At 35.5% G+C, this 27596-nt stretch overlaps 1 protein-coding gene across 5 annotated transcripts; it reads left to right on the top strand.

Annotated features, from left to right (window-relative positions):
• Positions 1–1994: 1994 nt before the first annotated feature.
• On the top strand, positions 1995–27596 carry LOC128245730 (ankyrin-1-like). Of its 5 annotated transcripts, none has more exons than XM_052963977.1 (15): positions 1995–2203; positions 13469–13675; positions 14091–14277; positions 19189–19303; positions 20749–20845; positions 21076–21186; positions 21433–21531; positions 21842–21940; positions 22538–22639; positions 23223–23354; positions 23785–23922; positions 24060–24170; positions 24508–24606; positions 26011–26109; positions 26357–27596. In XM_052963977.1, the coding sequence occupies exons 2-15, from the start codon at positions 13523–13525 to the stop codon at positions 26540–26542; spliced, it is 1728 nt and encodes a 575-aa protein (XP_052819937.1). In that variant the 5' UTR covers positions 1995–2203; positions 13469–13522; the 3' UTR covers positions 26543–27596. The 5 variants fall into 5 exon arrangements, with proteins under 5 accessions (XP_052819937.1, XP_052819931.1, XP_052819925.1 ...); XM_052963971.1 differs by having other exon boundaries at positions 21073–21186; XM_052963965.1 differs by having other exon boundaries at positions 20749–20878.

Raw genomic sequence — 27596 nt, 5'->3', positions numbered from 1 at the left:
ATAATTCTACCCTTTGATATTTATTTAGTTATTTCCATAACTAATGCATGATCGGGCCATATCTTGGAATGTTCTTAAGTGATTCAAATGAAACTTGGTATATAGATAGATAGCAATGACATTATTAAACGTTTAAGCGTCCTTATTTATGCTTTCAAGCAAGGGTCCTCTTCTACTGATATTTGTGAATTTCAATTGCTGCTTTTTTATGCCCCCCTGCGAAGAAGAGGGGTATATTGCTTTGCACATGTTGGTCGGTCCGTCGTTAGACCAAAGCTTGTCCCAGTGATAACTTGACAAATCCTGGACGTACGGTCGTCAAACTTGACATGAAGGTTGGGCCTGAAGAGTAGATGAACCTTATTGATTTTGGGGGTCATCGGGTCAAAGGTCAATGTCACAGTGACCTTTAATGGTAAAAGGTTGTCAAAGCTTGTTCGAGTGATAACTCGCCAATGCCTGCACCCATGGCCCTCAAATTTGACTTGGAGGTTGGGCCTGACCAGTAGATGACCGTGTTTTGTTGGGAAAATGTTTGTCTGTCGGGTCAAAGTCATAGTGACCTTGAACACAAAAAGCTTGTCCGTGTAATAACTCGACAATGCCTGCACCCATTGCCCTCAAACTTGACCTTTAGGTTTTGGGTGATCTGTTGTTTACCCCTATGGATTTTTAGGTCAAAGGTCAAGGTCATAACTTGTATTCATCATTATACTTTATGTCATTTTTACTAATCCCTGCTGTTAAGAGGATACATTTGTATCTGCAAATATCAGTCATTATCTGAACATGATTAAAAACTGTGCGTTCTATTCTCACACTTTGAATGGTCATAATCTTAAAACTGCCTTAAAGGCATCCAATGTCAATGACAAATCGGCTGTCATTTCAGTCCATGCATATTTCATTCATCCAAATAATCCTGACAGCATTGCGCTCAGGGGGGCTTAATGTTTGAGAAACATCTCTTGTTATTTCATTGCTTGAGATTTACTTTAAAATTATATGCTCAAACCTGCCCCTATCTTTCCATGTTATGATTATTTTTCCAACTTGTGTATGTTGGTAAAACCAATTAACATTCACCATTGTATTACAATTTCTACCTTTTCAAAGAAAATGGTTGTATGGAGAGCATTCATCGCTTCCAGCAATACTCTTTTTGAAAATATTATTTTAAATTTGTCCAAAATTGTATTTAAAATTTGAGTGGTATGGAATATTTGCTTTTGGTAAGAACAAAATTCCAATCTTTATTTTTAGCTTTACTTTTCGACAAATAAGAAGGTCTATGCCACTGAGCCCAACGTTTGCATTTGAAGTTTTAGCCTAATTTGGCATTTATATTTATAACTCCAATAATAATTATAGTAGTTTAACCTAGTTACTTGGTTAGGAATGAAATAACATTGTATTTGAAAAAAAAATATTTGTTTGATTTGTAACTGTTTGTGTCAAGTGCTTTTTAATACTGAATATGAAACAATGACTGGTTACTGCAAGTTTCTGGAGTTTGAAGTAGAGCATTGGTTGCCTTAGAAATAAACTGTAACATTTAAGAGGGGAAATCAGTGCTTAAGCATTAATTTGGGACTCCATTCCTCTATTCTCATCAATTTACTGCTCTTGGTAACTTGTTGATGCTTAAGTTAATGATGGTATTTCCCTAGACGGTTCCTTTTAATTGTACAGTAAAAAGTGTTGGGAAGCCAATACTATTACTTGAGTGTATCAGTGAAGCATTTAAGTACCGGCACAGTGTGTCGAGGCAGCTAATGTATTGAAATGGCACCATGAGCAAACATGAGGCATCGAGTCACTAAATGAGATTGGCTATGGTTAAAATATTGAACTTACATCCTGTGACAAATACTAGGGAATTCCTTGGGGAGGAATGATAATCGCAAACAAATAATGCTGCCTGAATCATGAAGATGGCTGTGTAACCAATCAATGCACGATCATTAGGGCTCACTGTTGGGAGAATTGGCTCGGAGCAGCACACCAGATTGTTGCTCTAGTGCTGATATCTGCTCTTATGCTGATTCATACTTGTAGATTTATTTAAAGATTGTAGTTTGCATTAAAGGATGTTTTTTGCACTGGATTTTCCAACATTAATGTGTTAAATCGGTCTGATTTAAGCTATGTAAAGGCTTTAGTGATGGCTTAAACAACCTTTTGATACTTCAGACATTTACAGGTAAAACAGTCTTTATTGTGTATAAATGAACTTGACCATTCCACCAAACTTGAAGTTATTCCATGGTCGTTAATATTTGATTTGTTGTACCCTGCTTCTTGAGCTTCATGTCATACAATGGTCATATGTTGAACATCTGGTGGAATAATGTTATAAGCTTTTCAAATATTCTTTAGTCTCCACTATCAGCATACATTACCTTTTTAAATATATTTTATTATCAACAAAATGGTCACTATTATAGTGCTTAAGTCTTATACTTTCAAACTGATATATAAGTACATATTAAACAACATGACTATGTTTCTTTAAATGTGACCTTTGCTTTTCTGTAACTAGAACTTTAAATTGACAGTCCATTACAGTCTCTGTCAAGGAAAATGAAACCTTATCTTAGTAGAGCTGGAAAATAGAATTGTCACCAGAAAATTTCTTATCAGTTTCATGATACAGGCTGAGCAGTTTCCTGGAAATACGAAATAGGATTGATTTGCTTAAATGGGTGTTATTTGCACAAAGTTACATGTGTTGTTTGAGTCAACCAGTTTGGGAGACAATTGTAATGTGTATGTGTTTATCAAAAAGATGAACACTATTCATGGCAGAAGTCACAAAATAGTGTAATTTTTATGCCCCAAAGGGCATTTTATTGTTATTGTTTATTCCCCTGTCCATCAGTCAGTCCGTCAGTCTGTACGTCACACTTCATTTCTGCACAATAACTATAGAACGCTTAGACCCAGGAACTTCATACTTGGTATGCTGGTTGGTCAGGACTAGTGATTGACCCTTATTGATTTTGTGATCAGTAGGTCAAAGGTCAAGATCGCTAGTTGATGTGAAAATACGGTTTCCGCTCAATAACTAAAGATCCTTTGGGTCCAGGAATTTCATACTTGGTATGTAATTTGTTCATGACTAGTAGATGACCCCTATTGATTTGGAGATCAAAAGGTCAAGGTCGCGGTTACCTTCAGGTAAAAAACAATATGTTGGTGGTGACCTTAAGCTTAAAAATGTTTTCTGCTCAATAACTAAAGACACTTGTACCCAGGAGCTCAAACTTGGTATGCTAGTTGTTGATGACTAGTAGATGACTCCTATTGATTTTGAGATCAGTAGATCAAAGTTCAAGGTCACTGTGACCTTAAGGTGAAGAAACAGTTTCCGCTTAACAACTCAAGAACACTTGCACCCAGGAACTTCATACTTGGTAAGCTAGTTGGTCATGACTAATAGATAAACCCTATTGATATTGAGATCAGTAGGTTGAAGGTCAAGGTTGCCATGACCTTGAGGTAAAGAAACGGTTACCCCTCAGTAACTCAAGAACCCTTGCTCCAAGGAACTTCATACTTGGAATGCAAGCTGGTCATGACTAGTAGATGACCCCTAGTGATTTTGTGATCAGTCAGTCAGTCAGTCCGTCAGTCTGTATGTCGCATTAAGTTTCTGCACAATAAATAAAGAACGCTTGTAACCCGGAACTTCATACTTGGTTCGCTAGTTTGTCATGACCAGTAGATGACCCTGATTGATCTGGAGATCAAAAGGTCAAGGTCAAGGTCGTGGTTACCTTCAGGTAAAAAACAATATGTTGGCGGTGACCTTTAGCTTAAAAATGTTTTCTGCTCAATAAATAAAGACACTTAGTAGATAAACCCCAATTGATTTTGAGATCAGTAGGTCAAAGGTCAAGGTCCCCATCACCTTGAGGTGAAGAAACGGTTACCGCTCAGTAACTCAAGAACGCTTGATCCAAGGAACTTCATACTAGGTATGTAAGCTGGTCATGACTAGTAGATGACCCCTAGTGATTTTGTAATCAGTCAGTCAGTCAGTCCGTCAGTCTGTAAGTCACATTTAGTTTCCGCTCAATAAATAAAGAACGCTTGTAACCCGGAACTTCATACATGGTTTGCTAGTTGGTCATGACTAGTAGATAACCCCGATTGATTTTGTAATCAGTCCGTCTGTCAGTCAGTCATTCAGTCAGTCGGTCCGTCAGTCTGTGTGTCACATTTTGTTTCCGCTCAATAAATAAAGAACGCTTGCACCTAGGAGCTTCATACTTGGTATGCTAGTTGATCATGACTAGTAGATGACCCCAATTGATTTTGAGATCAGTAGGTCAAAGGTCAAGGTTGTCGTGACCATTGAGGTGAAGAAATGGTTACCGCTCAGTAACTTAAGAACGCTTGCACCCAGGAACTTCATACTTGGTATTGAAGTTGGTCATGTAGATGACCCCTATTGATTTTGTGATCAGTAGGTCAAAGGTCAAGGTCATGATGACCTTGAGCTGAAAAATGGTTTCCGATCAAAAATTGAATAACGCGTGCGCCAAGGAACTTCATACAATACAAACTTCATTTACATTTTCTAAGAGTAACCAACAACACTTGCTTCTCTTCCTCAGTAAGTATATATATATATAATTTTAAACATGTATATATATACTGCATGGCACCATTCAAACTATGTTGTTCGTTAAAGTTGAGCGCAAAATCTGCAGTACTAATGACTTCACATTTGGTACCAGACCAAGTACCAGTTTGAATATAAGCACACTTTGATACTTTTAATATAACATATTGTTGGTACATGATATGAATTTAAGATCAGTAGGCCAAAGGTCAAGGTTACGGTGACCTTGAGGTAAAAACAGTTTCCTCTCAATAACTAAAGAACGCTTGGAGCCAGGAACTTCATACTTGGTATGCATGTTGGTCATGATTAGTAGATGACCCCTATTGATTTTGAGATCACTGATCTTATGCAGTAGATGTTCACTATTGAATATGGATGAATAGGCCTAACTTGAAGGTCACTGTTGGTTCCTCTACAGTCCAAAAGTACAAATTTCATGTTCATCATTGATTAATTCTCAGCAATGACCACACAATTGGGGAGACAAGTGCTTTCAAAAAAGCAATATCTAGTTGAGGTCAGTGGGTCAAAGGTCAAGGTTGTGGTGACTTCTAGCATAAAATTAATTTCCAATCAATAACTGTAAAAAACTTGGGCTCAATGATCTTAAACTGGATAGGCTAGTTGCCAACGGCCAGTATTATGTATCCTATTGATTTTGAGGTCAGTGGGTCAAAGTTCTAGATGATGGTGACATAGAGCTGAAAATCCATATCCAAACAATAATTGAAGAAAGCTTGGTCCTTATACTTATTGGGAAGGTTGGTCATGACCAGTAGATGAACATATAGTTAACCCTGGTTTTGAGGTCAGTGGGTCAAAGGTCAAGGTCATGGGAATTTTGAGCTGAAATCTGTTTGCAATCAATAACTTATGGCCCTAAGGGCCGGAGACCTCAAACTTGGAAGATAGGTTGGTTATAAACACTAGATGATTGCTATTGATTTTGAGGTCAGTGGATAAAAGATCATGTCAAATTTTAGCTGAATAATCTTTTCTGATCAATTTTTGAAAAAAGCTGGTACCCAGGGACGTCATACTTGGTAGGCAGATTGGTGATGACCAGCAGATAAAACGTAATACATTTTGAGGTCAGTGTCGAAGTTAAGGGTTGTGGTGACCTTGAGCTGCAAATCTGTTTCCTATCGATAACTGAATAACCCTGGGACCTTGTACTGGGTAGGCAGGTTGGTCATGACCATTAGATGAACCCTATTGATTTTGAGGTCAGTGGGTCAAAGGTGAATGTCATAGTGACCTTAAGCTGAAAAGCAATCAATATTTTCAAACTTCATGGAGCCCTGGGACCTCGTTCTGGGTAGGCAGGTTGGTCATTTGCTGAAGATGAACCCCATTGATTATGCAGTCAGTGGGTCAAAGGTCAAAGTTATAGTGACCTTTTAGGAGAAAAGTGATCAATATTTTCAAACATAATGGGAAGGTAGGGATAGTCGTCATGAAACTATGTTTGATACTGAAGGCTATTTGTCCATTTAGGCCTAAATGCTTAAACGGCTATTGGTCCAATGATGTCTTTTGGGGGCATTTGTTATGTTCCTGTGACAGCTCTTGTTCTTTGGGTATCTTAACCTATATTAGAAAAAATAGTAGTACTTGTAGCCATTGTTAAAGTAACATTAGAATAAGAAGAAACAGAAGAAGCAGTAATAGAAGCAGCAGCAAAGGCAGTTGTAGAAGTTGTTCTTGTTTTTGTCCTTATAAAAGTATTTAAAATAGTATCAGCAGCAGCAGTAGAAATAGCAAAGTATGAGATGTTGTTGTTGTTGTAACAATATAAGTAGGAGTAGTAGAAGTAGTAGTAATAGCATCATCATAATTATTATTAGTAGTAGAAGTTGTCGTAGTAATATTAGATGAATCAAAAGTAACAGTTATAGCAGAAGAAGCAGGGAATTTAGCAGTTGTTCTTGTTGTCAGTAAAGTAATACTAGTAGTAGTAGTATTAGCAGCTGCATATAATTTGAAAAAGTATTACCTAATTTTCCTTGTTGCTTCTTGCATCTGGTGTATTAATTGGCTATGAATTACACTATTGCCAAATCACCATTAATACTACTATTAGTGACACTCTTATTCAAAATCAATACATACCTATGTATAACAAACACAAATTATGAGTGATAAACCTTTAACTACTTACTAAATAATGCATTATGGAAAATAATTACTGATAACAAGATCGTAACCTTTATTTAATAGCAGAAAGCGCAAAAATATTAAATGATTCGTGAATGCTAAAATATTTACTGTGGTCTTTTATATTTTTATAGGAAAGAAATCCTGTGTTTTATGCTCATTTCTTTCAAATTCAACTCAGTATCCTTTGTGTGACAATGTTCTTGACATTTATTCATCCTTTTTGGAATATTAAAACAATACTATTAATTTAGCTAAATCTTATTCTGGAGTAAGAGTGCATCTTTAAAAATGATCCCCATGAAACAAGCAATTAATTGGTCTGTTAGTAGTATTGACCACCAGTTCTAGCGCATAATGATCAAAGCATTTAATCTGCTGAATGTGATGAAATATGATGTACATGTCATCCTCCAGTTACAAAAAACTCCTAAACAGCTCAATCAATGTCTGCTCTGTTTGTGTGGAAACAAAACCTCATCTCTCAGGAACGTCCATGTGTAATGATACAGTCTTGCTGCATGTAATATAAGACAGCGTAATAAATATTTTAGTGGCCTTAATGTAACAATGCATGTAGGGGAACGCATGTCAATAAAGATCTGACAGAAACAACATGGACTGTATTAGAAATGCAGAACAATTCAAAATTATTTTTAGATTTTCTGTTGTTTTTTAATGTTGAAGTGTTGTCATAGCCATGCTGCAGTGAGATATAGAAACTGAAACTTTTGCAATGGATTAAAACGTTGAAGGTTTACGGTACTTAAACTTGATTGCATAGTGTTAAGAGTCACTATTGGCACATGTGTGGACAGGTCCTTTATACACATCCATGCTTGCCCCTTGAACAACAGTTTACTGACAAAAACAGGCTAACGAGAGCATCTCGGCCTCAGTGGCGCTCCTGTTTCTCATGAAATATAATAGAAATAAAATAAATTGCATATAAACTTGAATTCTTTCTTTTATTTCCATTTTAAGAGCTTTCACCATCCTCAGTTATGGTTTTGGAAAAGAGCACAGACTTTCCAAAGAAAATACTTAATATCATAGCACTATGATGTTAAGTTCAAGTAAAATGCCTTCTAAAATATATGGAGAGAATACTGACAAAATGGTTTTGTACTTTTACCAATTAAAGCTGCACTCTCACAGATTGAACATTTTGACAACTTTTTATTTTTTGTCAATGGAGCAACCTAATTTTTGCAAAATTTATGGAAACCAGTTATGTAAGACTGTTGACAAAAAATTAGATCGCAGATTTTTATATTAAAGAACAAAAAATTATGTTTTATACATTTTTCTTAAACTGTTAGTAATGGTTTAAGCCATAAAACATTAATTTTCGAACAGAAATATTAAAATCTGCGATCTGATCTTTTGTCAGCAATCTTTTATCATCGGTTTGTAGATATTTACGCAAAAATTTGCTCTTTCCAAAACAAAAAATAAAAAAGTTGTAAAAACTATATCTGTGAGAGTGCAGCTTTAAGAAACCCTGCAATTAAAGTGGTGCCATGTTTGCACAAACAGTTAAGTCAAACTAGGTTTGATCAGATCTATAGCACCAATCAACCACAACTTATTGATTACTGCCTCTTATATTGCTGTGCAAGGCAAACAAAGCAAGTTTTGAAAATCTATCTTGAACTGTCAATATCACTTAAATCCAGGAAAAAGATTGAAATCGAGCCATGCATTATAAACATATAGTCAACATAGATTGTTGTTTTTTGTACAAAAAACAAGCCAATGAGAAATATTTACGCCAGTCTATTTTGTATTTGTTTATAGTGACAGACAATATATATTGTACACATTAAGTTACTTTATAAAATGAAGCACTTTAAAGCGGTGTACACTGACGTCACTTCCTGTTCATTTGTCTGTTAAGTTCAAACGTGAATGCGCACATTAGATAGTGAACTGCTGTTTCTTAAGCCTTTAGGTGCCAATGAAGGGTTGTGCCAAAATATTTTGAAAAATGTTACAGTGTTGTGAAAAATACTTTTTGAAAGTTTGTTTACATTATTATATATGAAAAGGTCTACAGGTTATTTGTAGACCTTTCTCTCCACCAATCAGATTCACCAAAAACTGTCAAAAAATACAACAATAATTTATTTTTCCAGTTTGCACCTATGAAATATTGTGAACAACTATTTTTGGTCAGGTTGTATATCTGTTAGTGTGGCATGTCAGGTTCTGAGTCTGTGCAATCATTAGTTTTTCTTTTTTGTTTTTAACATATTATTGTCTTTCGATAGCCCCCACTTGTATTGACGACATTGTGGCATTGTGCCAATACTTTAACATGTAATAGCCCTTAAACTCATAAATCGTTGAGGGTATTACCTTTGCTTAAAATGCATAATGTGTAACATAACTAGGGCTAAAAGCGTCCTAGAGTTATGCCCCTCTACAGTTATATTCCTATAAACAAATGCACAATTAAAATTATATTCTAATATGAAAAATATTTGTTATTGATAAAAATATCTTCTTCATTTTAATCATAATCATCAAATTGCTTTATAACAAATTATGCTAATGGCCCAAGCACCTTTTTTTATAAAAATATTTTTATATAATCATTAATTATGACGTTTATGATGGGATTGTATTTTGAATTCTTTATTGGGCTATAAAGATGAATCTGGCATTCAGTTTATGTCACAGCTTTTCAGACATTCTCATAAATTTTTCATCAACAGACTGATGCGAGAGTGCATTCCTATATTGTCGGTGGCTTTCTTTATATTAGATGCTATGATCTAGGATCCTCATGGGAATACTTTCCTTTACCCTGATAGTTTTAACAATTTCCAGAACAACATTCTACATTTATAGTATGTAAACTCATACATTATATATACCCCTATGTAGGGCTGAACATTTCCATGCATTATAAATATCCTGTGTCTGAAGGTTATGAAAATAATGTAGGTTGGGACGGTTTTGCCTATGAGTATTTCAAAACAGGGTTAAAGTAGTCAGGAATGTCACACAAATGCAAGTAATCGTTGAAATCATTTTTGAACCAATGAGTGGGCACCATTTTGCAAAATACTTGACTTATTATTGTGTGACATTAAGTGTCATAGTGCTATAACAGTGCTGTAAGAAGTATGCTAGTATTTGCCACAATGCAGTTCTTCCAAGATTATACATTATTTCAAAATGCAAAATTTGTTTTTTTTTGTAAAACTGACCTTAAATACTATGCATGATCGAATCACCGAAACACAAGAGTTTTGATTGTAGATGACATTACGCTCGTCCATAAGTCAAACATCATAAGTGATCATCTATTTGGCCTGATAACATACAACAATCAAAATGGTTAGTTAGAAATAAATTTAAATTCAGTTAAGTGAGAAGTCTTGAACTATATTTAATAAATGTTGAACATCTGTTCTTGATGCCACTGTGCCTGTCATGCATGAAAGACAGGCCAACAAACAAACAAACAATTAACATAATATTAAAGCGGTTATGAAAAAACTTATTTCAATGTCAACTTATGTCAGCTTAATAAACAAAGAAGAAATCAAAATGTCAAAAACTAAATATGCTGAAATGACAAACATACATATATGACTATTCATGTAAAGTCAGTTTCTTATGCCTACAGTGGTAATGCAAAAACATTTTTGTTCGAAAGGGGCATGACGTGTCAATAAATAAAAATTATTATTATTATTTCAGCCACATTACCAATTTTTTGAAAGACTATGAAAATCAAACATTCAAGATCCCCAAATAATAAAATCAGATGTAATTTTATAACAATATGCATAATGATTGATGATGTAATGACATCCATCATACGCCTCCAGCATACTGGCTATTTTAGGGCAGGGGTGTCTTTTAGTGATGGATTGTATTTGGTTTTCGTTGATGAAGTGTATCAATGATAATGTTCAAAATTCAGCCCTCACTACGACAGTACTTTGCTCTTTTTTGTAGTTTTTCATCATCTTTGTATCTGTACTGTGTAAATGGCAAACTCAGCTGATGAATTGGTATGGAACTACATTTGTCCAACGACTTGATGGGCGCTTTATTGTCTGACTGTTGGCTGGTTGCATGACAAGAACTGTTAAATTCTGAATGGTTTTGTGATTAATTATTGATAGATGATCAGATGATGATGGCTTTTAATCTTTATGTATGCATGATGTGACAAACAGCCATTTTACAGAAGCTCATTTGCTACACAAAATGTATTTGTCGCGTTCAACAGAACCAGAAATTGCTGTTTAATGTCTGGAAGATACTTGGGTTAAACTCACTGTATGTCCATTACAGCAGCATTAGACATGATGATTGTTCTATAAGGGCTATTTAGTTTTTATTAGAGCCCCACAGAAATTTGAAGGTGCCCAATAGTTATCACCCTGTTTGTCCATCTGTCTTCCTTCTGTCCGTCTGTTCATCCTTCCGTCTGTCTGAATGTCTTCCTTTCTGCCTGTCCATCCTTCCATCAACTTTTTTTATGTTTTTAACCAGGTTTTCAACGAAAAACGGGTTATTATAATGAGGTTGTCGTTGGGCGGGCGGGCGGGCGGACAGACGGGCAGGCGGGCGGGCGTCAAACATTGGTTTTGTTCAATGACTTTAGTTAGCATTGATAGATATTATTGAAACTTGGTGTGTAGGTAGCTTATGTGAAGAGCTAGCTTGGGATTGCTTTTGAGGGGGATGGGGCTAAGGTCAGTCACTGTTACTAAAAATAGAAAAATGGTTTCTGCCCAATAACTTTAGTTAGCATTGATAGATATTGACGAAACTTGGTGTGTAAGTTGCTTATGTGAAGAGCTAGCTTGGGATTGCTTTTGAGTGGGGAGGGGCTAAGGTCAAGGTCACTATTACTTAAAATAAAAAAATGTTCAAGGTCACTGTTACTTAAAATAGAAAAATGGTTTCTGCCCAATAACTTTAGTTAGCATTGATAGATATTGACGAAACTTGGTGTGTAAGTTGCTTATGTGAAGAGCTAGCTTGGGATTGCTTTTGAGTGGGGAGGGGCTAAGGTCAAGGTCACTATTACTTAAAATAAAAAAATGTTCAAGGTCACTGTTACTTAAAATAGAAAAATGGTTTCTGCCCAATAACTTTAGTTAGCATTGACCGATATTGATGAAACTTGGTGTGTAGGTAGCTTATGTACCGAGCTAGCTTGGGATTGCTTTTGAGGGGGGGGGGGGCTAAGGTCAAGGTCGCCTGTTACTAAAAATAGAAAAATGGTTTCTGCCCAATAACATAAGTTAGCATTGATAGATATTGATGAAACTTAGTGTGTATGTAGCTTATGTGAAGAGCTAGCTTGGAATTGCTTTTAAGTGGGGAGGGGCTAAGGTCAAGGTCACTGTTACTAAAAATTAAAAAATGGTTTCCACCCAATTACTTTAGTTAGGATTGACAGATATTGATGAAACTTGGTGTGTAGGTAGCATGTGAAGAGCTAGCTTGGGATTGCTTTTGAGTGGGGAGGGGCTACGGTCAATGTCACTGTTACTTGAAACAGAAAAATGTTTTTTGCCAAATTACTTTTGATAGCATTGATAGATATTGATTAAACTTGGTGTGTGGGTAGCTTATGTGAAGAACTAGCTTGGGATTGCTTTTGAGGGGAGTGGGGCTAAGGTCAAGGTCAGTGTTACTAAAAATTTAAAAATGGTGTCCGCCCAATAACATTAGTAAGCATTGATAGATATTGATAAAACTTGTTGTGTAGGTAGCTTTTGTACAGAGCTAGCTTGGGATTGCTTTTGAGGGGGGTGGAGCTAAGGTCAAGGTCACTGTTACTAAAAATAGAAAAATGGTTTCTGCCCAATAACTTTAGTTAGGATTGATAGATATTGACGAAATTTTGTGTGTAGGTACTAGTAGCTTATGTGAAGAGCAAGCTTGGAATTTCTTTTGAGGGGGGTGGGGTCAAGGTCCCTGTTACTAAAAATAGAAAAATGGTTTCTGCCCAATAACTTTAGTTAGCATTGATAGATATTGATGAAACTTAGTGTGAATATAGCTTATATGAAGCTGCAGATTGAACTTGATCATACAACAAAGTAATTGGCTATAATTTCTGATTGCCCATAACAAAAACCTGGTTTCGTCGCATTGGGGCACTTCTAGTTTGTTAATAACTTATCATAATTCAGGATAAATTCCTCACACTTGCAAAATGTGCACTTTTGTGACACGTAATGTAACAAATGCTCAAAAATTGTCAGATTTATGGCCCTTTGTATAACTAGAATTTATGATAATTTTTATGGATTTGTCAAAAACTTAAAAAACGTAATTAAGTTCAAACTTTCCATACTTGCTCAAAGTTATAATAAGCTTTTGGGACAAGTTATGTAATTCATGCTTAAATATTGTCAGATTTTTGGACCTATGTATACTCTATAGAAATTCTGAATAGTTGATGACAATTGACAGATTCTTTGTTATATACAGTATAATGAACCCGCCTTAAAAATGCACCCCTTTACTTATATGCTATCATTCGGGGCCTTATCATTCCTGTGATGGCTCTATTGCTCTAGCTGACATCAGTTCACACGGAATAAATAAAGGACTATTTGCCATACTAATCTAAACATAAATAAAGTCAATTATACTATCAATTAGTATCTATTTCCTTTTTTTTTATTTTTGCAGCAATTATATTTGCGAGGACACCAGGAGTGACCACCAAGCCTGTGTGAGAGGAGAATGGAGTATAATGAGATTGACATACAGGCTATCCGCTTCCTTACACCAGATGGCGGGACCTTGGAGGCCACCCAGCACCCAGAGATCAGATGTGAGATGCCTGTTGGAACATTCGCAGTCGGCAGGATGAACTTCTGCAGGGTTTCCATACAGGTAGGTTGGAATTATGTAGTTTGGGTAAGATCATTACAATGTAGGCTTTAAAAGGAAGTTTTTTTTCAAACCATTGTTTACCAGTATTCCATCTTCTGTGGATATTTGGTATTATTTTATTTGTAGACTCATCCACTCTCATTAATATTGACAAAAAAGTTGTCAATATGTGATATTGACAGTACTATTGAGCATGAGCAGGCAGTATTGTAGACTTGATCAATATATTTATTAATTTAAATATTGACAAAATCAGAGAACGCAAACATTTATTTACCACTTGTAAATATCATTAGTTATCTACTATTAAAGATCGGTTGTCGGAGCACAAATGAACCAAAATATTGTTTTACATGATTGCACAATTGCTTGCAAAAACATATTTTGGTCACATTACACTGAACTTATTACACAGGTATCGAACACAGACGAATCAGTGGTCCACAGCCACATGGGGAGTGACACATATGTGTCCCCAGTGATTGTCCTTGAACCACTACGGCGTAAATTTCACGCTTCACCAGTCATTCGTCTTCCACTGCCAGGCTACCATGTGAAGAAGATTGATCCACGAAGTGTCCATGTGCTCATCAGTGTCACAGGCAGGCTTGTTTTCTACTTTTTATTAGGGTTTACATGATGATAATCTTTTAGGTAATGTTAAAGGTTATTAGTGTGTATTTATCAAATAGGCCTGGGGTGTCTGCTGTATTGGCCTATTTATTTGATAAACGGAACCTAATAACTCTTTGACCAGCTTTGAGTTTAAGTTTATTTTTTGTCTACCGGCCCCAGTTCACCAAAATAAATGTACAAAACATTTGCAAAATTACTGCCATTCTATTGGATATATTCACCCCTAATTGGGCAGAATTAGGATTACAAGCTTTTTTTTAACCATGTTTTTGTTTTTTAGCTCACCTAAGCAAAAGTAATACTCTTTTTGTTGCTTTGATTGGAAATGATTATATACACTACAAATGTGTTAACACACTCATGAAGTTGAATTTGGGAGGCATTATAGAATAACAAACTTGTACACATGTATGGTTGAATCTGAATACCACCTTTTGCAATGGTGTCTGATTTAATCTGTTACACGTTTACAATATAACATACCTCCTTATCAACCATAAAATTACTCAGCAAACACCTACTTTCTAAGCAGGCAACATATTTAATAACCACTGACTGGTTGGTCATTTTAATCAGGTGAGCGATATAGGGCCATTTTGGCCCTCTTGTTACATCATGTATGCAAATTTCCAAGACTTTGCCTGTGCAAATTTAAAGAAAGTGACACTTTTGTGTAGAATACCGTATTCAAAAATGAACATAAAGTATCTATATATAGTATATTGCTATGGATACTAATTAGCAAACACTTCAACATCACAACAGTATTTTATGATATCTATTTCATACACATATTTCCAAATATAGAAATATATCTAATGAAGTGCAATTACTACAAAATAGCTTTAAAGTTGTATCTTTCTGTTGCTTCTAGAGAGTACTTTTTGTGCCTTTAAATCGAAAACCCTTTTTACAGTCAAAGCTAGCTTTTGCAATGAGGGGCTCATACAAAGGACTATGTTACTTTTTTCAACAACACATTTTGAAATAAAAAATGAAAGTTTATACCATTTTATTTTAGCTTGATTGGGTAGGAAGCTAACATATTATTTGAAACATTCTTAATTCCTCTTCCTGGGTCAAATGCATCAGTACTGAGCGTCCATGTGAAAGGCCACAAGAAAATTCCCTGACCGGGGATCGAGCCCCGGACCTCTATTGTAAATGATTTTACTGCCATTAACTAGAAAATTATTGAAGACATTTACCCTAACCCTAAAATTTGTTAGTAGTTATTTTCTGTACAGTGCTTCAACTTCTCTTAAACATTTTTTTGTATATATATACATATTTTTAAATAAGCGCTAAATGTATAAAAATCATCATTTCATTATCTAAAACATAGTATATGGCCAAATTCATGACAGAGTCAACATAGAGAAAAAAATCAGAACTTGGTATATATTGATACTGATGATACAACCATTCTTTGAATGTATGAAGAGATCTGAGGTTCATATTTTACAATTACTATAAAGTTTAATGTTTTGTTTAAATAAATTGTTTTTGATTTCAATTATAAAGGTCATAAATCGTATATCATTATTTTTAACTATAGGGCACATAAATGATCTGTAACTTATGTAGGATTATTTATAGATATAATTATAAACTGAATAACATCAATATAATGTTCAATTAAGAATGACTTGTATTACTTGAATATAGTTTGAGTAAGAAGTTAATAATGGTATTTGAAAATAATTTAAAAGAAAAAAAAAAGTCATCCTAAGAATGATTAAATCAATGTTACTTGATCCCTTTTCATTCAAAAAAGTCATATGTGACAAATTTCCTCTGTTTGATGTAAACATGTTTTTTGCAGGTTGTTGTTTACTAAATGGTTAAAAAAAATAAAGACAGTGTTTCCATTTATTGGAAAGATAATACAACCGTTATCAAGATATAATGTGCCCTTGTAGAAAAATACCATTTTATCATAAAAAACCTTGTAACTGATGTAATACTTAAAAGCCTTTTCATCATAGTATGTGGTTCCTTATTGGGGATTATTAAGTGTTAGTTCCTGTTAGCAATTTTCCTATTATAAGGCTGTGCATTTAAGTATGACGTTTGTATGACGTTGTCAGCTGTATTTTGTGCAGATAATGAACATTTATTACTAGTATTCAGTCATGATGTTATAGTTTTGTAGTCAGAGAAATCACCAAAGATTTTCCTGACTTGTTTTGCTCTAAGATTAAACAAAAAAAGTTTATTATTTGTACTCATAAGACTTGGTGACAGTATTAATTTAAAGTCTGATGGTTTCACCAATGTTATGTTCCTTTAACATGAGGATACAGATTGTTTATTGCTTACAAGCTTAATAGAATAGTATAGTATAGTATAGTGCAGTATAGTATAGTATATTATAAAACATATTTAGGAGTATTTTCTAGTTATCAATGAGATATGATGAAGTAAAAAGTCAAATTCAGGCATAGTGAAACAAATGTTATCATTTGCGATTGTCATACAAAATCATGCAAATACTTGACTAGTCACAAGTTGTCAATCAAACATTTTGTTGACCAAAATATGATTATAATTATTATTGTTAATAAATAAAAAAGTGCATGATTGCATTTATTCAATGAATAAATTGAAAGAACTCGCTATATAATCTCGCTATATAATCTCAACAAGTTGCAATCATTCATATGATGCTAAATCAGATTGTGACCACCCTTAAAAGACATGTTTCTCCCATGCTATGTTGTTTTGAGCACTATAATGTCCATCTGTCTGTCCATCTGCAACACATGTTTAAACTCCCCATCTTCAAAACCGCTTGAAAGATTTTTATGAAACTTCACCAAATATAATCATCAAGATTGTGTGCAGAACTCACAGTTCAAGGTCAAACTTCAAGCAATATATTTTATGTGCACTAGGAATCTTCTAAACCCATTAAAGGATATTCATAAAACTCAAAATACACTACATCGAGGCAACGTGTAGAACCTACATTCATGGTCCACTGGCTCAAGTTACAGACAGTTCATGGTCTGAACCATAGATTTTGTCTCCGCTCCATTTCTTTTAAACATTCATGAAGCTCAGGTCAAATGTTCGCAAGTGTGTCATAGATTTCTGTTGACTCAAAATGTCTTAAATTGCTTGAAGTATTTTCAAGAATATCAGGTATATTGTTCATTGCATTGAGATGATGTGCAGAACCCACACTACAGATGCGCCGGCTCAAGGTCAAGGTCACAGTTCAAGGTTAAATGTTTGAGCCATAGAGCTTGATATCTCCTAAATCTGTTGAAGGATGTTCATGACACTCGGGTAAAATGCTCACGTGACCTCATCGAGACAGCATGCCGGATCAATGTAAAGATCACAAGTCATTGGCTCTATCCATAGATTTTGTGAATACTTACTTGTCAGCTGCATATCATAACAAATTGAAATTGCCTTTTTTAACTGTTCAAAGCCTTCATAACTGTGTTTCAAGAATCCATTTCTAATTTATATAATAGTGTGTGGTTTTTTTCATTTTGCTATCAAAACATGTGAGCAACATATCTGTTCCAAGGATATTTATACAATACTAGTAGCTTTAGAAACAATAAAAAAAAAACATAAAATGATCTGTGCTTACTAATATCTCGATTTTATAAATGGTACAAATAAAGCAATACAAGTGTGATAGCATCTTTTGAAAAATGATTTTCTACTGTATATGCCTAAAAATAGCCTTAAATCAGGATAGTTACATGTACCATTGTACGTTTTGAGAGACCTGTAGAATATGACAGTGCTGTATAATTTCATAAATCATGTTACTTTCAACGGCAATTTTCCCATCACTCATTGCCTTGGTAGTAACCTTCATGTAAAACTCATAAAAAACAAAACTGTTTTCAAAAAAAAATAATATATATATATTCCGTATACTTATGCATTGAATCCGGTTTTAACTTAACATGCATTGAATCTGATTTTAACTTAACATGCATTGAATCCGGTTTTAACTTAACATGCATTGAATCTGGTTTTAACTTAACATGCATTGAATCTGGTTTTAACTTAACATGCATTGAATCTGGTTTTAACTTAACATGCATTGAATCCGGTTTTAACTTAACATGCATTGAATCTGGTTTTAACTTAACATGCATTGAATCCGGTTTCAACTTAACATGCATTGAATCTGGTTTTAACTTAACAGAATTGGCAGAAGTGAATAGTGCATTACTTTTCCTTCATGCAATAAGATGCCATGATATCAGTATACAAGCCTCTTGGGAAAAGAATCTCAGACATTTAGATGTGGTCAATGTCATAACTTGTATAATTATTTGATAGAACCAAGTCTGCATTTTCTTATTATGTACAGTCTTCTGTTCTGAATGACTGGCTTATCAAATTTTTATTCTTATTTAAGTGCAGATTTATGTCTTATTGGCGATTTAAAAGAGAAATGATTACAGCGTTACAACTGCTATGCAACAGGAATCTCCATCCAGACTGCTTTTCCAATGTTTCCATCAGCAGACTGGTGAAGGAATCTATATCTGTTTTTCCAACCCATATTTTCAATGAGAATTTCTTTTTAAATAATGTTTTGGTCTTCTTTTTAACAGACAATGAATCAGATGCAGATTGCAGAGATATGGAAAGGCACCTTTATACTGTGTACTTTGTGTTATATTTAAGCTGAGATACAAACGCATCCTCAATGAAAAGTCAACATTGTGCTTCTTTAAAACTAAAAAGCCTTTTTTGAAAATAACTAAATAAAGCTAAATTACATAGACAACGCAATGATTCAATATTGATTCAATTTAAGATCTGCCGTAATAAATAATTCTGCAATATGTATATGAAGATATAAAATATAGTGGCCTGTTGTCTATTAATATCAGGTTCCGGTGACTGTTCAGACTGGCAGGACATAGCATCTGTCATTGGGGAGGAAAGAATCAACTCCGCTGTTGAGACTGGGGTCATCAACATTGGCAATGTGGTGGTCAGCGGGAGGTAATGGTTACAGTTTAGATGATAATATTAGCAATGTGATGGTAGGGGGAAGGTCATTAGTTGAGATGATAATATTAGCAATGTGATGGTAAGTGGAAGGTCATTAGTTGAGATGATAATATTAGCAATGTGATGGTCAGTGGAAGGTCATGCCTCATGGTCACAGTTATGAGGATCATATTGGCATTGTGGTGGTCAGCAGGTCATGGCTACTTTTGAGATAATAATATTGGCGATGTGGTTGTCACCGAAATGTTGTGGCTTTAGTTGAGATGATGGTATTGACTATGAGCTGGTCAGAAGACGGTCATGGCTACTGTTGAGATGACAGTATTTATTTGCAATTTTGTGGTCAGCAGAAGGTCATGGCCACTGTTGAGGATGATGGTATTGTCATTGTGGTGGTCAAAATAAGGCCATAGCCACTATTGAGATGATGGTATTTGCAATTTGGTTTGTAGCTCATGGCTAAAGTTAAGATCAAAGTATTGGAATTGTGGTGGTGAGAAAAAGGTCATGGCCATTGTTGAGATGATGGTATTTGCTATGAGGTGGTAAGAAAAAGGTCATGGCCACTTTTGAGATGATGGTATTGGCAATATGGTGGTCAGAGGTAAGTCATGGCCACTGTTGAGGATGATAGTATTGTCATTGTGGTGGTCAGAAGAAGGTCATAGCCACTATTGAGATGATGGTATTGGCTATGAGGTGGTCAAAGGAAGGTCATGGCCACTATTAAGGATGGTAGTATTGTCATTGTGGTGGTCAGAAGAAGGTCATGGTCACTATTGAGATGATTGTATTGGCTTTGAGGTGGTCAGAGGAAGGTCATGGCCACTGTTGAGGATGATAGTATTGTCATTGTGGTGGCCAGAAAAGGTCATGGCCACTATTGAGATGATGGAATTGGCAATATGGTGGTCATAAGAAGGTCATGGCCACAGTTAAGATGATAGTATTGCAATTTGTTTGAGATAATGTTGCAGAAGTTAATTGCTACAGTTTAGATCATATTGTTGGTAACGGCTACAGTTGAGATAATGTAGAAGGTAATGGCTACAATTGAGATCATGAAGCAGAAGGGAATGGCTACAGCTGAGATTATGTAGAAAGAAACTGATGTGCATGCAACAAATAATGACTCCTTAAGTCTTAGATGTTAGCTTTTCGATTTCATAATTGAATGTCTTGACTCAATCATTGCTATTTGCAAATAAAGAGTGAGAAAAAGAAAGGACATCAGTGTATTACTTGGTCAAAAAATAAAGTTTTAAAACTTTGTGAATTCAAATATAATATTCTCAATATAGTTTAATGTCTTAAATTCTGTGATGCTGGAAATGCTTTACAGATGTTCTTAAAAATATACCATTACACAATGAAGTCTTTAATCTTCCACAAATGATTTTGAAAATAAAGCTAGTTCTACTCATACAATGTTTTAGGTTTGTAGTGGTGTGTTGTGACAACAGCATCATGGATGTTCCTGCGACAGTGTCGGAGATGATGAGGTCCTGTATGAATGGAGGCCTTGGGGCAGCGGTATGTCGGCAGCATGTCGGTCCTTGTAGCAAAGTATTTATAATTTCTTACAAGTGTTAATTTCTACTAGCTATAATTTATTAACCAAATGCCATCTGTAATTCAGACAAAGACAGGAATATTATTTCTTTCATTGTAAGTACCAGCCTTTACAGTTAAGGTAAAAAAAAATGCCATTAGTATGTGATGTCAGTTCCCTTGTGTATGAGACATCTATTCTCCCCCAGCAGTGTTCGGACCAGCCCCATCTAGACCTGTTGCATGCAGCCCGGAACGGAGACGTCTCTGCCCTCAAGGCCTGCCTCACCTCAGAGGGCATGGACATCAACTTCACTAACAAGGTAACTCAGCTTCTGATTGTTATAGGAAATCACAAAGTCCTGTGATTTTGTCTAGAATGGGTTGGAACTTGTCTTATATATGAAAAGTTGGAAGCCAAAGTAGAAGGGAAATCAGGAAATGACTCTGGCAATAATATATATAAAACATGCAATTATTTTACGTGATGATAAAATATAGCTTTTCAAAAGCAATTTTGCTACATGAACATCTAGCATGAATATTACCTGTTTTTTCTTTACCACCAGGGTGGGCAGTCTGCCCTACATCTGGCCTGTGCTGAGGGACACACCCATATTGTAAAAGAACTGCTCAAGCATGACGCAGACATGACTCTCCTCTCACAGGTGCTGATTGCAGTATTGTAATAGGATATATTGGGCTCATTTCATTAATACATTTCAAGGATACATTACATTGTTGCATGTATGATTCTTATTCATCTATAACAAAAAATAGTGAGTTTTGTGAGCTTCTCTTTTTTAAATATGTTTAACAGGAATATCCAGAAAAATGAAAATGTTCCTGTTCTTTAATGATTTTATGTCAATACAGCTATTTTAAAAGGTATACAATTGTGTTTGCCATTGCATCAATTGAATATTTGGTAATCTGACTAACAAACTTGACTAGTATTGTTTTGCTTATCTTTAACAGAAAGGCAATGCCCCGATTCACTTGGCATGTTTCAATGGACACGGGGACGTTGTTGAGCTTCTTTTAAAGAAGGGTTGTGACATCAACCTGCCCTCCAAGGTAAACTGTTATGCATGATTGCACATTAGTTTCAGTGTAATGGTTATATTGGCCAGAACATAAGTTGTATCTGTTCTTTTTATACATGTTCTCTTTTTCTTTGAATATTAAAGCTGCACTCTCACAGATATGCCGTTTTTTATAACTTTTTTATTTTTGTCTTGGAAAAAGCAAATTTTTGTGTAAATATCTGCAAACCAATAGTAAAGACTGCTGACAAAGATCGGATTCTTATATTTCCGTTGAAAATTAATGTTCTATGGCTTAAACCGTTACTAACGGTTTGGAAAAATTGCATAAAACATCAATTTTTGAACTTAAATATAGAATCTGCGATCAATTTTTTTGGTCCTCGGTCTTCAGTCAACTGGTTTCCATGCATTTTCGCAAAAATTGCCTTGTTCCAAGTCAAAAAATAAAAAAGTTGTGAAAACGTTCAATCTGTGAGAATGCAGCTTTAATGAATATGAAATTTGACATTATCATACATGTTAATGAAAATGGTTTGGGATTATGAAATTCTTGTGTGTGAATGAATTCAAACTGTTGGGTGCATTTGTTACCAGTTATTGCTACATGTATGTGACTGTATTTCAGCACTCTTGTTTCCCTCCCATCTATGCTTCCATCCTGGAGACCCATTGTGAGGTGGTGAAACTGCTGTTGTCCAAGGGAGCAGACGTAACATGGACCTCCCTGGTAAGTGGCCAGATCAGGTATGGCTGAGATAGATTTTAATGCAAGCATCATTTATTTTTTATTGTAAATAAGATATTTCTACATGGAACTCTCACATTCAGTTATATTAAATGGCTGTAATGCACCAGTCAATTGTAACCACAGCCCCCACAGGTCCGGGGATAGCCGGGGAAACGGGCCGTGTATTTACCTTCCAGGTGGCCCCGCAGTGCCGGGTGAATGCGCTGGTTTTGTCTTTGCGCCAAAAATAGCGGGGAAAGTTCCTTACCTATGGTCCCTGGGGTGCGGGGCATTTGGCTGAGATTTTACCATCAGTTCATCCCCGCAGGGCTGGGATTTTACCCAGGGTTGGCCGGACCGAAAGTCAAAGTCCTAGCTATTCCCCGGACCTGGGGGGGCCGTGGTTACAATTGACTGGTGCATAAGCAAGGCTGATAATTTGGGTTGAAATTGTTGTAGAGTTATGCTTTTGGACCAACTGAGAGTGTTGGGTTCTCTTTAGAGTAGTTTTGCTTCATCTTTAATTTTCCCACTCTGGCCAATGAGGACAGGACAGTGAGTGACCTTGTTTCATTATGTCCAGGATGGCCTGTCGCTGGTACTGGTGGCGGTGTACACAACATATGACAAAGAGCGCACAAAGGCCCTGCTCCAGATCCTCCTGGATCATGTCGACATCTCTACACTTCACCTCAGCAAGCAACTTAAACACAGGGTAAGGTGTTGCCAATACACTGCATTTGGGATTTATGTCTTTTACTGCAGGTTTTTATTTCCTATTCGCATTATCAGCCTGTTTGATTTGTGCAGAAAGTCAAGGTATTGTCATAGCCTTGTGGCACACATTTTACCAGTGATTAAACGCTTGTATATAAGCCTATAACTTTTGCTTTAATGGTAGTTGTGTAAGCCCCCCTTAACAACTTGAGAAAACCAAAGATGAGCTATGGAATCTGCTCTGTGTGATCTTGTTTATAGCCTCGTTGATTGCATTTATCACAACAAGGCTATTACTGGTACAATGCATGGGCCCTATCAATGAGATTTATTTTTAGTAATTGACTTATTTTAACTTATTTACCTGAGGAAGCACACATCCCTGCAACTGCCTGTGACTGATCTGTAACTGTTTATATATCTTTTAGGGTTTTATATGCCATGGGGAGGCACTGCTACAGTGTGTAGCCACTCGCCAAGCTGCAAAAGACCTAATTGGGCCAGTAAGGTTGAAACTGGCCAATCATAGCACAGACCTGATCCATAAAGACCTGGAGACATGTCAGGTAAATAAATTTAAGTTCTAATCAGGAAGTTAATAAACAATGAATATTAAATAAAAAGCTATGATAAATAGAATTGAAGATTGACGTGATTTAATGGATAAAATTGTCCTCTGATTGATACCATAATGAAATTTCAGAAAGCTTTTGGGGATTTAAGGAGCCTTATGCTAGCGTGTAAAGAGGGAAATCTGGACTCTGTCACACAATTCATTGAAGAAAGGGATAAATTGATCACCAGAGTTACTGAAGTATGTCTTGTTCACCCCTGTCTCTTGTATCATGGCTGTAATCTGCAATATACTTTCACCAGAAATATGATTTATTCTAAATATCTCAATTTCAAATTATCATGTTTTCTTTGTCATATGGGATTTGGATGATAATTGATGTGTGGTGGAGCTTGAAAGCACAATGTTTGTAAAAGTGTCTCTGGTTTCATAACATCGCTCAGGTTTTTTTGGGAAAAATTCAGTCTTCTCTCTGTAATTTATGGTGCACAGTAAGATTTTTTCGCATAAAAAACATAGGTACATGTTGTCACATCTGATTGAATGTTTGGATGCAGACGTATTATATCTCCCCCAGGCTGGTGTGAGCTGCCTGCACTGTGCCTGTCATGGCGGCCATGCAGACATTGTGGATAAATTGATCAAAGCAGGGGCAGATGTCAATGGTTTAACAGAGGTAGACATGGAAATGTGTTTAATTTTGAGTAAATACTTACCTGGGTATTGCTTTATATATCCAACCATAGGATCATCTCTATATGGGTATTATGATCATGATTGTACAGCGTTTTCTTTTTGAAAGATTCAAACATAACTAGATAGTGTTGTTATACCCCGACAAACGAAGTTTGAAGGGGGTTTATTGGAGTCATCCTGTGGTTGGTTTGTCGGTTTGTTGGTTTGTCGGTTTGTCGGTCGGTCCGTTGCAATTAACCTTGTCCAGAGCATAACTTAAAAACTACTGGAGGGAATTGAATTAGAATTCATACAATGGTAGAGCATAATGAGAGGAAGTGCAGTGTACACTAACCATAACTCTATTCTTGCTTATTACTGAGTTATTGCCCTTTGTTACTTTTTTTGTCCGGAGTATACCTTGAATAGTACTAGATGGAATTCATTGTAACTTCATACAATGGTAAAGCACAATGAGAGGAAGTGCAGTGTTCAAGAACCATAACTCTATTTTAGCTAATTACAGAGTTATGGCCTTTAATACTTTTTTCTTTTCCGGAGCATAACTTGAAAACTATTGGATGATAGATCACAATGAGAGGAAGTGCAGTGTACAGGAACCGCGAATCTATTTCAGCTAATTACAGAGTTACTGCCCTTTGTTATTTTTTCTTGTTCAGAGCATAACTTGTAAACTATTGGATGGAATTTAATAAAACTTTATACAGTGATAAATCATAATGATAGGAAGTGCAGTGTACAGGAACCGCAATTCTATTGCAGCCAATTACAGAGTTATTGCCCTTTGTTACTTTTTTCTTGTCCGGAGCATAACTTGAAAACTATTGGATGGAATTTTATAAAACTTCATCCAGTGATAAATCATAATGAGAGGAAGTGCAGTGTCCGGAGCATAACTTGAAAAAAAAGTAACTTAACTCATTTATAGATGGTCATAGGCAATCATATATTCTGTGCTTTAGAACATCAAATATATCAGTATTAACATCTCAGTATTAGCATCACTGATATTGTTTAAAGCCTTTTTTCTAACTTTTAAAAACATAATCAAAAAATGAATAACCGACGATAGTCCATAAAATAAAGTTGTCATTTATAGGTTGGCTTTCCAAATAGTTGACTACAATTTTATATCAGGGCGGCGTTCGGGGGTATTAATCACCTTCAGTGATAGCTCTAGTTTTAAATACTTTTATGAACTATTTTTCTTTTATATCTGACTAAACAGGTTTTCTTTTTGGGGAGTCCAAAGGATGATGCACAGTGTGTTGAAAATGAGGGTCTCTTGCAAGCTAAGGGATTCCAGGACACAGGATTTCTGCTTCAGGGAAATCCTTGCACTTATGAGACATTGTAAATATCTATTTCTCACCATTTTTTTCAGCATGGGGTCTCTTGCCTGTACCTTGCTGCCATGGGAGGCCACACAAACATTGCTAAGAAACTTCTCAAGTCTGGTGCAAACACTGACACACTCAACCAGGTAAATGTCTGTACATGTACTTACTTTAAGTATTGATTATGTGGAAATAAGATAGATACAAGACTAATGGGTCAAGTTAAAGTTATGTAATGAACTAAGATTAATTTGAGTGTTTTTTTCAATTTAACAATGTTAACAGTAATTGTTTTGTAGCGATATCCAGCTATTATTGGTAATATTTAAGTCTGAATAAAAATGCATTTTCTGATACATATTTTACCAATAACCAGATTATTTATGGTTTCAGTATGGCTTATCAGCCAGTAACATTGCCACAGAGATGGGATATCTCAACATTGTTTCCATCATTAAAGACTACTCTATCAGAAATGAATTCCGTAAAGAAACTTCTCAAAAAACTGTCACAGCAAGCTCAGAAAAGGACAAAGAAAAAGACGAAAAAACAGTGAAGAAATGCTGTAACATTGTGTGAGCCTCATTATACAGCACATCAAGCAAACAAGGTTGTGATGGCAGAATTGTCATAAAATTTAAATGTGCTGCCTCTGTTGTTACATTATTTAATCCTCTGGGAGTCCAACTTAATCGAAAGTAAACAAATGTTGGGAACTAATGATTTAAGTGGGTCAATATTAGCAAAGACCAGTGAATGGTCTACACTTAGGTGTCAGTTAAGAAGCAGTTGTATAGTGTTGACTGCTGCCTTTAACTTTTATCATCTTAACTGAAAAAACATACAGATACACAGATTTGCACCAGTCTGTTACCATTCCTTAAACAATGAAACAATTTCATTAAACACCACCAGGGGATTAAGTGGCACCTGCACCCCCCCCCCAACCCTCCCCCTTTTGAATCTTTTTAAGTTCACTTTTTATTTCAATACAGGAGAACAAAAACAAATGTGCGCCCAAAATGCACCTGTTGTACTAGAGATTGTTAATTTTTTAAGGGAGAGAGCCCTTAAACCCCCTGCAAACACTTAAATTTTGGTTCGGAGGGAGGACCGCAAGTCAAAAGGTTACGCCCTAACATACACCCCTCTCAAATCAAATCAAATCAAATTTTATTTTATCTCTATCGTCAAATCCTGAATCCGCCCTTACACACTGTCCGTGCACATACAGGATATCAGTTGAACAGTATTTGAAAAATTGCATATCCATAAATAGCAATCAGTGTATGACATGAGTGTGTTTCGTTCTGAACTAAAAACAATCTATACATAATTACACGATTTCATTTATAATACTGTCAAGGTATTATGTGGATGGTTATAATAAGTGGCATCAACATATACGTTTCTTCACTGTTACATTCAGTACGGGAATGTGTGCTAGTTTACGATGTGCTTATTTTTTAGTACTTTTATACATGTTTGTTTGTTCTCAAGTGTTTTGATTGAAAGACCAGATGCTTTACCAGAAGACGATACCCATTGTGTTGTTGCATTTTCTTTGACTCAGTTTGTCATTTTGTACCTGCTGTTCGTATCAAATTATCCTGCATTAAAGTGTTAAGATTCA

Source organism: Mya arenaria, chromosome 2, assembly GCF_026914265.1.
Source record: "Mya arenaria isolate MELC-2E11 chromosome 2, ASM2691426v1".
Lineage (NCBI taxonomy): Eukaryota > Metazoa > Mollusca > Bivalvia > Myida > Myidae > Mya > Mya arenaria.
Note: the sequence above shows the minus strand (reverse complement) of the source record. Positions and strands in the feature narration are given on the sequence as shown.

Coding starts and splice junctions, on each gene's coding strand:
- LOC128245730 (XM_052963960.1), top strand. CDS start 13,523: ATGGAGTATAATGAGATTGACATACAGGCTATCCGCTTCCTTACACCA. Junction 14,278..19,188: donor TGTGCTCATCAGTGTCACAG/GCAGGCTTGTTT, acceptor TATTAATATCAG/GTTCCGGTGACTGTTCAGAC. Junction 20,879..21,072: donor ATGTCGGTCCTTGTAGCAAA/GTATTTATAATT, acceptor ATTCTCCCCCAG/CAGTGTTCGGACCAGCCCCA.